The sequence below is a fragment of the Danio aesculapii genome, chromosome 12 (genome assembly GCF_903798145.1).
Source record: "Danio aesculapii chromosome 12, fDanAes4.1, whole genome shotgun sequence".
NCBI lineage: Eukaryota > Metazoa > Chordata > Actinopteri > Cypriniformes > Danionidae > Danio > Danio aesculapii.
In genome coordinates, this window is record NC_079446.1 from 1,163,352 (window position 1) to 1,176,694 (window position 13,343).

Genomic DNA, 13,343 nt, shown 5'->3' on the forward strand with positions numbered 1-13,343 from the left:
AATTGATGAACTAAATTGGCCGTATTGAATGAGTGTGTGTGTGTGTAAGAATGAGTGTGTATGGGTGTTTCCCAGTACTGGGTTGCAGGTGGAAGGGCATCCACTGTGTAAAACATATGCTGGAATAGTTGGCGGTTCATTCCGCTGTGACGACCCCTGATGAATAAAGGGACTAAGCCGAAAAAAAATGAATGAATGTTAAATATATACGTCTCAATTAACGTCACATTAAAGAGATAGCTCACCCAAAAATTGTATTAACTTAATTTATTTTTAGCTTTTTTTTAGGGTTTATATATATATATAAATATTTATATATATAGGGCGGCACGGTGGCGCAGTGGGTAGCACAATCGCCTCACAGCAAGGTTTCTGGTTCTAGTCCCGGCTGGGTGCTCCGGTTTCCCCCACAAGTCCAAAGACATGCGGTACAGGTGAATTGAGTAAGCTAAATTGTCTGTAGTGTATGAGTGTGATTGAGTGTGTATGGGTGTTTCCCAGTACTCGGTTGCAGCTGGAAAGGCTGCTTAAAACATGTGCTGGATTATAGAGTATGAGTTGGCGGTTCATTCCGCTGTGGCGACCCCTGATTAATAAAGGGACTAAGCCGAAAAGAAAATAAATGAATGTGTATATATATATATATATGTATGTAATTTAATTTTATTATTTTTAAGTTTTAAGTTTTTATTAAACTTTTTGTAATCTTAATTTAAAGTATTTTATTATTTTATCATGTATGTTGTTATTATTATTGCATTACCAATCAAACTTTTTATTATAATATTAATGTAATATATATAATATTTTATTAGAATATTTTCACATTTGTCTTTAATTTGTTTTATCTTTAATTATTGTCTTTAATTGGAAACATTTTGTGTTTTGATGCATATATTGATTAAATGTCTTATATTAAATGTAAGGCTTACGTTTTTTAACAAAACTAAAAGGTGAAACTTAAATGTAAAGAATGAAGAGCTTATTTTCACAAGCCTGTCATGATGTGTTTAACGCTCATCAGCATCTTAAATCCTTTAAAGTTTTTAATATTTAAAATAACGTTTAACATTTATAAGTATTTCTGTATGTATTATATCATCTTTGCTTCAAATGACAAAAACGGATTACCTCGTGTGCGAGGGGTTTCTAATGCAGCGTCTATAGGACAGGGCAGCAAATATGAGGTAATTCTCTCCTCGCGCTGCCGTCATCAGTCTCTCACAATTATTTTCCTGTTACTGAAAGTCCTGATAACATCATCGTGGAGTTTTTCTTTTATTATTTGAGCAAATAAGATTGTAAAATAAATATTTGTTGTATTCTGCCATTCACTGCGCTCTAATTTACCCAACTATGACGCCTTCCGCTACTGAGAAACCTGGAAGCGTGTAAAGGGTCTATGTGGATTTTTAGGATTTAGTTAAAAAAAGTAATTACATATTGAGTAATTAAGTCACTTTTCAGACAAAGTTATTAGAAAAGTCACTTAAATAGAATTTTAATGATGTAATCAGTGATAAATACATTTTTTGAAGTAACTAAACCAGGCATGGGCAAACTCGATCCTGGAGGGCCGGTGTCCCTGCAGAGTTTTGCTCCAACACTAATCAAACACACCTGAACACCCTAATTAGTGTCTTCAAGATCACTAGAAAGCTACAAGCAGGTGTGTTTGATTAGGGTTGGTGCAAAACTATGCAGGGACACCGGCCCTCCAGGATCAAGTTTGCCCATCCCTGAACTAACCCAACACTGTGGTACCGAACTGCACACTTACCTTTGGCTTGCTGCAGTTAGACACCATTTTTAATAATCTTCTTTTCAAGTCCTCCATGTTTGGAATACTCAGCCTGCAGAAAGAAAGCCAGCTTGAGGAAGTGAAACCAAACCAAACTACACAAACAGAAGTGAGAGCACTGCTCTGGAGTCAGAACCAGGCTTTATAAATATAGGCACAGGTTTGCATACGGCAGTGAAATGAAGAAGGCTCTGCTGGACTGAAGATGTGTGTGAATCTCACCTGGGCACCAGATCCTTCCCCAGAACCACCGACACCACAAACTGCTTGGAGAAATCAGCCAGCGCTTTACTGAGGACACACACACACACACATACACATATAGAGCGTCATGATGGTCATGCTCACAAATGCTGTGTGTGCGTGCGTGTGTGTGTGCGTGTGTGTGTGCGTGTGTCTTTGTGTACATTTTTGTGACCTTTAAAGACAAAAATCTGCTTTATTATGTTTTAGTGCATGAGTGTTTTGGTGTGTGTGTGTGTACATGCTTTTGATGACATCAGAACAAAAATGTGTTTTACTGCATGTGTGTGTCAGTGTGTGTGTGTTTGTGTGTGTGTGTACATGTTTCTGGTAAAATTTCAGGACAAAATGTGTTTTATTATGTTTTAGTGCATGTGTGTTTGTGTAAATGTTTATGTGTTTGTGTTTGTGTGTGTGTGTGTGTGTGTGTGTGTGTGTGTGTACATTAATGTGTTTTAGTGCTTGTGTGTTTCAGTGTCTGTGTGTGTGTACATGTGACAAAAAATGTGCTTTATTATATGTTGTAGTGTGTGTGTGTGTGTGTGTGTGTGTGTGTGTGTGTGTGTCTGTGTCCATGTATCAGGACCAAGATGTGTTTAATATGTGTTTCAGTGCAAGTGTTTTAAGTGTGTGTGTGTGTGTGTGTGTACATGTTTTTGTGAAGTTTTTGTGACGCAAGGACAAAAATGTGCATTATTATGCGTTTTAGTGTGTGTTTTAGTGTGTGTGTACATGTTTTTGTGACATATAAGGACAAAATGTGCGTTATTAAGTGTTTTAGTGTGTGTTTTAGTGTGTGTGTACATGTTTTTGTGACATATAAGGACAAAATGTGCGTTATTGTGTATTTTAGTGTGTGTTTTAGTGTGTGTGTACATGTTTATGTGACATATAAGGACAAAATGTGCGTTATATAGTGTTTTAGTGTGTGTTTTAGAGTGTGTGTACATGTTTTTGTGACATTTAAGGACAAAAATGTGCGTTATTATGTGTTTTAGTGTGTGTTTTAGTGTGTGTGTACATGTGTTTGTGACATATGGACAAAAATGTGCATTATTATGCGTTTTAGTGTGTGTTTTAGTGTGTGTGTACATGTTTTTGTGACATATGGACAAAAATGTGCATTATTATGTGTTTTAGTGTGTGTTTTAGTGTGTGTGTACATGTTTTTGTGACATATGGGCAAAAATGTGCATTATTATGTGTTTTAGTGTGTGTGTGTAAAGTTTTTGTGTCATATAAGGACAAAAATGTGCGTTATTAAGTGTTTTAGTGTGTGTTTTTTAGTCTGTATGTGTTTTAGTGTGTGTACATTATTGTGTTTTAACGTATTTAGGGCATGTGTGTTTCAGTGTGTGTGTCTCTCTCTGTGTGTGTGTGTACATGTGACATATCATGCTTTATGTGTTTTAGTCCGGACGCGTGTATGTGTGTGTGTGTGTGTGTGTGTGTGTGTATACATGCTTTTGGTGACATATCAAGACAAAATGTGTTTTAATATGTTTTAGTGCAGCCGTGTTTCAGTGTGTTTGTCTTTAAAGTATGTCTCTGTGTGTGTTTGTGTGTATGTATGACCTCATGAGTCCCCCTGGTGGACTGAAGGCGTAACACTCCAGTGTGGGCTGTGTGTTGCGCAAGAGAACCGCCAGCAGAGACGCTGTTCCTGCACCCAGACTGTGTCCAGTGACCACCAGCTTATACTCCTGCACGCACACACACACACACACACACACACACATAAATCATCACTAAGACCAACACCATCACTAACACAACACATAACACTCATGATGCACACACAATCACTAACACATACACTAATGATACACACACACACTATCATTAACACAACACTTATGATGCATACACAATGCACACACACAATCACTAACACACACACTAATGATACACACTCACTAACACAACAGACAACACTTATGCACGCACACACACACACACACACCCAATCATTATCATAAACACTAATGATGTGCACACACAATCACCAACATAAACACTCATGATACACACACACACACATCATACACACACACACACACACACACACACAATCACTAACACAAAGGCTCATGACACTATCAGTAACACACACTATAGATACATACACACACACACACTCTCTCACTAACACAACAGACAACACTCATGATCGACGTGTGCACACACCCACACACACCATCACTAACACTCATGACACACACAAAACAGACAACACTCAAGACACAAACCCAACACACACTCACAGGAGCGATGCTGAAGGCCTGGCTCAGTATCCCATCATGCACCAGTCTCTTGTAGATGAAGTGTGCGGCCTGAGAGATGCCCTGCGGTGCGGACAGCAGATTATGATTCTGCTTATTTAATGTTATGACACGCTTAAACTTATAATTGAATAAATCTAAACTCTAATTAAATAAGCAGAAAATAAGGAAATAAGGACAAAACACTGAATTATGGACGTAAAGGCAGGTTACATTTCTTTTTGCCATGATTTATTCACCTTGTGAGCGTAGCAAGATCCTGAAACTCCTTCAACAGACAGATTCTCACACTCTGCAGAGAGATCCGTCAAAACATCCTGCAAAAACAAAATAAAAGTCCCCTTAAAGCTCCTGTGAAATGAAAATCAAGTATTGTAGGTCAGTATCAGTGTGTTAGCTTTGAGGATATCTATAAGCTCCAAAACAGAGACGAAATTCACATTCAGAAGATTAAAAACATCCAAAACTTCCTGAAATAAATACACAGATGTTGTGAAATGGCTGATTTAAACATGAAACTGAACGCAGGATTGATGGCTGAACCTCACGAGTGTGATTTGTTTATGGAAATAACCCATCCTACACACACACAAACACACAGATACACACACACACACACTTATGTTTGTTTTTGTGAAAAGTGGGTACATTACATAGGTTTCCATTCATTTTATACTGTCCAAACCATATATTGCATTGCCCTCACCCCACCCTACCCCTTTTACTCTGCTTTACTCTGATTAAACTCATCCTGTGGGATTTAGAAGCTCTTGAAAGGACGTCAGCAATGTCCTCATATTTCACCTCCTCTGTGTAATACCTGTGTCATACCTGTGCCATTATACAGATTTGTGTCCTGACATGTCACAAAAACACACGCACGCACACACACTACTTTCAGTGTATACTAAGGGTGCACTCACACTATACTATCTGAACCGTGCCCAGGCCCGTTTCCTAGATCGTTTGAGAAGTGCGAGTGCTCTGAGTCAGGCTCAGGTGCGGTTCAGTTGGCCGGCCCTGGCCCAGTTGGAAGAGGTGTGCCAGAGCGCGGTTCACTTGGGCTCAGTGAGCCTGTAGTGTGTGTAAAGCGCGCCTGAGCCGAAACTGAAGACCAGACGTGACTATTAAGGGACTGTTTCATGTGTGTTTATTAATCATTCTTACTGTTTAATGAACACAAACTGATTATTAAAGACGCAAACCTCCTAAATCCTGCAGCTCGAGGACTTTATGAGTGTTTATGAGCGTCAAAAGTGTTCAGTGAAATATTGGACTGTGTGTCACTGCATATCAAACCACTAACACGATAGACCTAAAGAAATCTCCTCTGTGCTGAGCGAGAGCGCTTCTTAAACTGAACAGCGCATCATTGATAATGTAAGCGTGTTCAGGCGGGAGGGGAGGCAAGCGTGCTTCGGCCCGGTTCAAGGCAACTGTACATAGTGCGAGTCTGCCCTAACAGTGTATATAACTAATATACATGTAATGACCTCACCTTCAGTGACAGAGTTCCTCGTACAGCCACGAGCACCGCTTCCCGTTTATGATCCAACGCCACGAAAAATGGAATTTCGTAGATCTACAGAACAAAAACATTGTTTATTTTAAAATTGTACTTATTTTGGTACATTAAATGCAATTAAAAATGTAAAAATGTGTGTGTGTGTGTGTGTGTGTGTGTGTGTAATTTATACATGTATTTTATTTTTGATGACCTCATAATACTTTATCTTTTATATTTTATGTATAAATAATTTCCATGAAGATTTCACTTTACTAATAATACTATATTTTATTATATTTCAAATAGATAAAAATGAGAAATATAAAAAAAAAAAAATATATATATATATATAGATTTTACTAGATATTCTTCAAGACACTTCTATACAGTTTAAAGTGACATTTAAAGGCTTAACTAGGTTAATTAGGTTAACTAGGCAGGTTAGGGTAATTAGGCAAGTTATTTTATAATGATGGTTTGTTCTGTACACTATCGAAAACAAATATAGCTTAAAGGGGCTAATAATATTGACCTTAAAATGGTGTTTAAACAATTAAAAACTGCTTTTATTCTAGCCAAAATAAAACAAATAAGACTTTCTCCAGAAGAAAAAATATTATAGGAAATACTGTGAAAATTTCCTTATAGTTTATTAGTTTTGGATTGTCTCCTGAATAAACCACCATTATAGAATGACTTGCCTAATTACCCTAACTTTACCCTAATTACCCTAGTTAAGCCTTTAAATGACACTTTAAGCTGAATACTAGTATCTTGAAAAATATCTAGACACAAATAATATTTTATATATATATATAGACGTCAGAATTATTAGCCCCCCTCTTTATTTTTTCCCCAATTTCTGTTTAACGGAGAGCAGATTTTTTTTTCAACCCATTTCTAAACGTAATATAGTTTTCTCATCTCTAATATAGCTTAAAGGGGCTAATAATTTTGACCTTTAAATGGGTTTTATAAAATGTAAAACTGCTTTTATTCTAGCTGAAATAAAACTTTTTCCAGAAGAAAAAATATTATCAGACATACTGTGAAAATTTCCTTGCTCTGTTAAACATATAAATAAAGTATATACACTTTACTTTTCACAAAATATACATACATTATTTTAATTATACTTTATTTTTGTTAATTATGCATTACCAGTTTCAGAATAATGTTGTTTATTATTATTAATTTTATTACACTATACTCTGCATGATCCGTCAGTTGCAGTAATTGCCTGTATTTCAGCAGTATTTGACCTGGTTGTGGAAGCTGATGTGGATGAAGTCTCGGTACTGCAGGCCGGTGCTCTGCAATATGGAGGTGAAATGACAGCCCAGAGCGTCTCCACCCACCAGATCATACTCTGCATGTCGACTGCCACAGCTGAAACACACACACACACACACACACACACACACACACACACACACACACACATTGCAATTCCGCATCTCTCTCTGTTCTGTTGCATTTATGTTGTGATGTGGACACACACACCAGTCTCCGCTGAGCTTGCAGACTCCAGTGAGCGGGTTGGAGTAGATGTACAGTGGCCATCCGTACGCTGCGGCTGCAAACTGCATATAATGAGCAGATTTCTCCAGCTCCAGCTCCAGATCCTCCCTCTGCAGGACAACATTTATTAAGAAAACTGGAGGATGAGTGTGTGTGTGTGTGTGTTTGTATATATATATATATATATATATATATATATATATATATATATATATATATATATATATATATATATATATATATATATATATATATAAAAATAAATAAACATAGTAAGCCAAAAACTGCATAGTAAAGATGATAATAATAAAAATAATAAAAAAATGTAAAATACTAAAAATAAAATAATAATAATTAAAAAAAAAATAATAATAAAAAAGGATAGGATAAACTGTAATAATAAATAATCAGTATATTTACAATGATTCGTTTATAATCATATAGATGCATCCCTCTCTCTCTCTCTCTCTCTACATACATACATACATATACACACACAGTGCTCAACATAAATAAGTACACCCCAGTACAATGAATATTTTTATTAATTTCTCAGTGAATATAGACAATAATTTTTAATGCATTAAAAAAACTGATTTATTAAACAGTTATATCCATTAAAATAAGAGTTTGGTCACCAAATATCTTTAGGAAAAGAAAGATAACACATTTAAATATAAAAAACTACTTTTTTTTTATGTTTTTCCTGTTGATTAAAATTGTATTTAATATTTCCGCTAACATATTAGTTTGTGTTCAAAATATTCAGTTATTTTGTTAGATTATTTCATCAGTTTTAATTCATCAGTTTTGTCTTTGCTACTGACCAATCTAATGTATAGGCACAAACATATTACTGTAGAGCGTCCTCGAGAAAATATGAATGTAAAAGAGAGATCTATACATATATGAATGTATGTATGTATGTATGTATGTATGTAAGAATGAATGAATGAATGTATGAATGTATGTATGAATGAATGTATGTATGTATGAATGAATGAATAAATGTATGTATGTATGAATGAATGAATGTATGTATGTATGAATGAATGTATGAATGAATGAATGAATCAATGAATGAATGAACGAATGAATGAATGAATGTATGTATGTGTAGATGTATGTATATATATATGAGAAATATTTGATTAATTTTTACATGTGATCATGATATGATACTGGTCAGTAATGAAGTATAGAATGTAGACTCACTATAGGAGAGGACGGACTGTGTGTGAGCACTTCATCCGGGTCTCTGCACTGCTCCATCTTGTCCTGTTCCTGATGCAGAAGAGCGAGACCAGCTGCGATATCACTGGGAACCAGATCTGTGTCCTGAACACCAGTGAGAGAAATTAGATTACATTAAAGGTCCTGTGAAGTGCTTATATTTGTGAAAAAGCATATATTTATTTCTCTGACCAAGAAGAATCCGCTGACGAGCTGTGCGATGCTGGAGAAAGCTGCGCGATGGTTATCATCCTGTGGCAGACAGCAGCACAGCAGCCGCAGCCGGTTCTCCCACACTCGAGACGCCACAGACTGAGCCGAGGAGAAGAGCTGAGACGATTCACTGCTCTGGAGATCACGGAGACCCCGACTCGGCCCAGGACTACCCAATGGGTCAAACACAACCAGCACACCCACCGCCATCGCCAGCAGGATGACCCAGCTGAACACACACACACACAACACACACTGTCAGAGACTACACACAGAATAAACCCTGCTGGCTCATTAGCTCTGGCTGATTTTCGCCTCATATAATATGGAGGGACAAAATTATAAAAACTATACAATTAAATAATTATTGAAACAAATAAATAAATTGTTATTTACATAATTTAATTATTAAAAGCACCAATAAATATATAATGAGTAACTATTTAAAATATATAATAAAATGTCAACTGAAAATGAAATAGGGACGTAATAAATAAACGTGCAATTACATAAATATACTATTATAGTTATAAGTTAGTTTTAATATACTTTTATATGATTTTAGTTTTTTATTAATTCATGTTTTAAGGAGTAATTAATTAAATGTATTAAAGTAAATTATTACTTATTTGAAACTTTAAATTTCAAACATTTTTACAGTTTAATTATTTTAATTTTAAATAAAGTAATAGTGAAAAACCTAAAATAATATAAAAAAAAATTTAAAGATAGTATAATAATATAAAGTTTAATATAAAGATATTATAATAAAAAAATATTTAAATATATACAAAATTATATTATATATATATATATATATATAAAAAGTCTTCCAAAAGGTAATAATTGTTTTTACAATATTTTTAATACTAATATTCATTGTATTATTATACGATTTAATATAATATTACACTAATATTTATTTATTACATTTTTTAAAAAACACAAACATTTATTTTTCAATTAAATAATAGACATCACAAATTTCTCTACTAATATAAACGTCATACATGCTAAATTCTTTTATAAAATTCTATAAATATTGTAAAAAACAAATGAAACTAATAAATTGTCCTTTTGCCCTTATTTAGCCACTTTAAAGAGACAGAAATATTTAATTTAATTTACTTACTATTTATTCAGACCCGTTTGTGTTTCTTTATCCATAACATCATATTTATCTTAAACAGTGACTACAATCAACTTCACACAAGCCAGAAATGTTTATTAATTACTGTATTTTTTAATTAAATTGTCAGTATGTCCCTCACCTGGACACCACGGCTCCAATGACAGCCCCGACCTCCTCCGGCTGGCATCCAGAGCTGTTGTCAGAAACCCAGACGGCCCCCAGACAGGCCCAGATGAATTCTGGGAAATACAGGACGGCTCGCAGGTACACCAGGAGCGGCATGGAGCGGCGAGGACCCGGATTCATTATTGTTCCTGAAGCACATCATTTCTGTACGTTAAACCTCAAGCATCTCAGAGGAAGACTGTAGTGGGCAAAATCATTTACTTCAGATTTTTTAAGATAATTGGCTTAATCTGAACAGTTTAACTCAGTTGGCTCAGTGGTTAACACTGTGGCCTCACAGCAACAAGGTTGCTGATTCGAGTCCCGGCTGTTCTCCCTGTGTTGGCGTGGGTTTCCTCCGGGTGCTCCGGTTTCCCCCCACAGTCCAAACACATGCGCTATCGAGGAATTGGATGAGTTAAATTGGCCGTAGTGTGTGTGTGCGTGTAAATGTGAGCGTGTATGGGTGTTTCCCAGTACTGGGCTGCAGTTGGAAGGGCATTCGCTGTGTAAAACATATGCTGGAATAGTTGGCGGTTCATTCCGCTGTGGACATACACACACCTTGAGCGCTGATGTAAACGATGGCACAGAGTGTCAAGATGATGACAGCCAGCAGAACCAGAAGAACCAGCAGGTAATACTGCAGATACGCTCCACCCGGACAGTTGAAGCTTCCTTTATGGTTGGTGTAAACCACTAAAGTCACAATCCACCTGAAAAAGCAGAACAAAAGTACTGTTTACATCTGTACAGGCCTCTGAAATAATATCAATCAATCAATCAATCAATCAATGAACCTTTACTTATAAATCACCTTATTAAATCCAAGCTTGACTAAAGTGCTTTACACCAGTAAAAACTAACTAGAAAACACAACTAGAAAGCAAACAATGCAAAAACAATACAAGAAATGTTAATAAAATATAGCAGAACATTAAAAACTGTCTGTAATAGTGGAATATTGTATTGTTAGGGCTGGATGCTTAAAGATCATCAAAATCCAAACGGTTTCATTCTTCATATTATTATTATTACAACTTTTTGTTTCATATTTCGTGTCATTTAGTTTATTACTGAGGATCTGTACACGTCATTCATTTACTTTATTTAAAATGAAATGTTGTTTCCATTATAGGAATTATGTACTGTAGGCATCATTTGACCTGTTTTTAGTTCAATTGAGAGAAATTTTTATAAATTGCAGTCATTTCACAAATGTGAACAATTATTAATAATAATCTGATTAAACGTGCGCATACTTTTCAGACAATTATTCAAATAAAAATGGTAAATTTCTAATCAGCATTGCAATATATATATATATTTATTTATGTTTTTAATGTTTTACAGAGTAACGATATCCTCACGATATCAATATTGTGAATATTCGTTATCACGATATATCGAATTACAGAGTAACGATAAAGTTTGTCACAACAGCAGGATATCAATTGCAGCATTATGAACCACTGTAAATACAACAATCTCAATGTTCATAAAAGTTTAAATAAAAATTATTCGCAGTATTTAGAAGCCCTCATGATATCAATATTGTGAATATTCGTTATCACTATATATCGAATTACCGAGTAACAATAAGTACGTCACAACAGCAGCATATCAAACGCAGCATAATGAACCACCACTCTAAATACAATAATCTCAATATTCTTAAGTTTAAATAATAATTATTTGTGGTATTTTAAAGTTCTTACGATATCAATATTGTGAATGTTCATCATCACGATATATCGAATTACCGAGTAACAATAAGTACGTCACAACAGCAGGATATCAAACGCAGCATTATGAACCACCACTGTAAACACAATAATGTCAATATTCTTAAGTTTAAATAATAATTATTTGTGGTATTTTCAAGCCCTCATGATATCAATATTGTGAATATTCGTTATCACGATATATCGAATTACCGAGTAACAATAAGTATGTCACAACAGCAGGATGTCAAACGCAGCATTATGAACCACCAGTGTAAATACAATAATCTCAATATTCTTAAATTTATATAATAATTATTTTCGGTATTTTGAAGCCCTCACGATATCAATATTGAGAATGTTTATCATCCCGATATATCGAATTACCAAATATCGGCGTATGTCTAGTAACGCTGCAGTATGTCACAACAGCAGGATTTTGATCTCAAATAAAGATGATAAATAATCTGAACTTTGATCTGAATCTCACCACACAGCCCGGATAAACAGCTCGAAGGCTCCGGGAAACACCAGATCATCGCTGGCGATCCGCCACCGGCGCCCGAACACCAGCAGTCCGGGCATCCCGACAGATGAGGATAGAGATAAAGATGATCACAATCTGCACACACTCCCGGTCAGCGGCGTCCTGAAGCCCATCTCCCCGCCTCCCTGCGCTCAATTTCCGGATTTTAATATTACGACATGAAGGAAATAAACATTACGATCGCTCACTGACGTCTGACAGGACAAACTGCAGCTGCTTGGGTTTGTTTTCCCTTTTCTGTGTAGCAACCAAATGCGTCCGTGAGGAGACGTTCCGGCAGCACAACAATTCCGGAAGCGATTCCGCTAACTTACAGCAGTTATGAACATTATTTATTAAATTACTCATTAATTGTATTTTATTAACGTCAGCCCCTTCCCCAGCTCTAAATCTACATCTCACAGTCATTTAAACATAGTCATTATAACGAGGATCATATATAATATTTACTGAATCACTTATTACTTGTATTTTGCCTACCCCAAACCTTACAGTAACGTAAAACAATAATTATACCGATTATTATTGATATTATTTATTAAATTACCCATTAAATGGTATTTTATTCACGCCTACCCTTACCCCAAACCTCACAGTAATGTAAAACAGTAATTATACCGTGTATTATTAATATTATTTATTAGAATTGCCCATTAATTGTATTTATTGTATTAAGGTCTACCCAAACCTTATACCTACTCGTCAAAGCTATTTAAAAACAGTATTTATTATTGTGCAGTAACTGTTTTATTAAAATCATATTAACCCTAACCCTCGCTAACTTCAGGCCGCAGCTGTATCCCTTCTAGACTTTACCCGGACACATTTGAGGAGAGACACTCCCTCTGCGGTCAGCCGTAATTTACGGCCTTTATTTATTTATTAATGAATTTTACTGAACAGAATATACATATTTAATGGCAGTGACAAGTGTAATATTGCAAATATTAAGCAAACATACACAATTGGACAGAA

The 13,343-nt window shown here is 35.4% G+C and overlaps 1 protein-coding gene across 1 annotated transcript in view; it reads right to left on the minus strand.

Annotated features, from left to right (window-relative positions):
- daglb (diacylglycerol lipase, beta) overlaps positions 1–12,604 on the minus strand; it is a 15,680-nt gene extending 3,076 nt beyond the window's left edge. The window contains exons 1-13 of the mRNA XM_056470013.1: positions 12,312–12,604; positions 10,662–10,813; positions 10,072–10,246; positions 8,780–9,029; positions 8,570–8,692; positions 7,337–7,464; positions 7,096–7,222; positions 5,825–5,908; positions 4,566–4,643; positions 4,309–4,389; positions 3,620–3,747; positions 2,024–2,092; positions 1,781–1,853 (exon numbers count right to left, since the gene is read on the minus strand). Coding sequence (XP_056325988.1) covers positions 1,781–1,853; positions 2,024–2,092; positions 3,620–3,747; positions 4,309–4,389; positions 4,566–4,643; positions 5,825–5,908; positions 7,096–7,222; positions 7,337–7,464; positions 8,570–8,692; positions 8,780–9,029; positions 10,072–10,246; positions 10,662–10,813; positions 12,312–12,406 — 1,563 coding nt within the window. The 5' untranslated portion in view covers positions 12,407–12,604. The remainder of the gene's footprint in view (positions 1–1,780; positions 1,854–2,023; positions 2,093–3,619; positions 3,748–4,308; positions 4,390–4,565; positions 4,644–5,824; positions 5,909–7,095; positions 7,223–7,336; positions 7,465–8,569; positions 8,693–8,779; positions 9,030–10,071; positions 10,247–10,661; positions 10,814–12,311) is intronic.
- Positions 12,605–13,343: the final 739 nt, after the last annotated feature.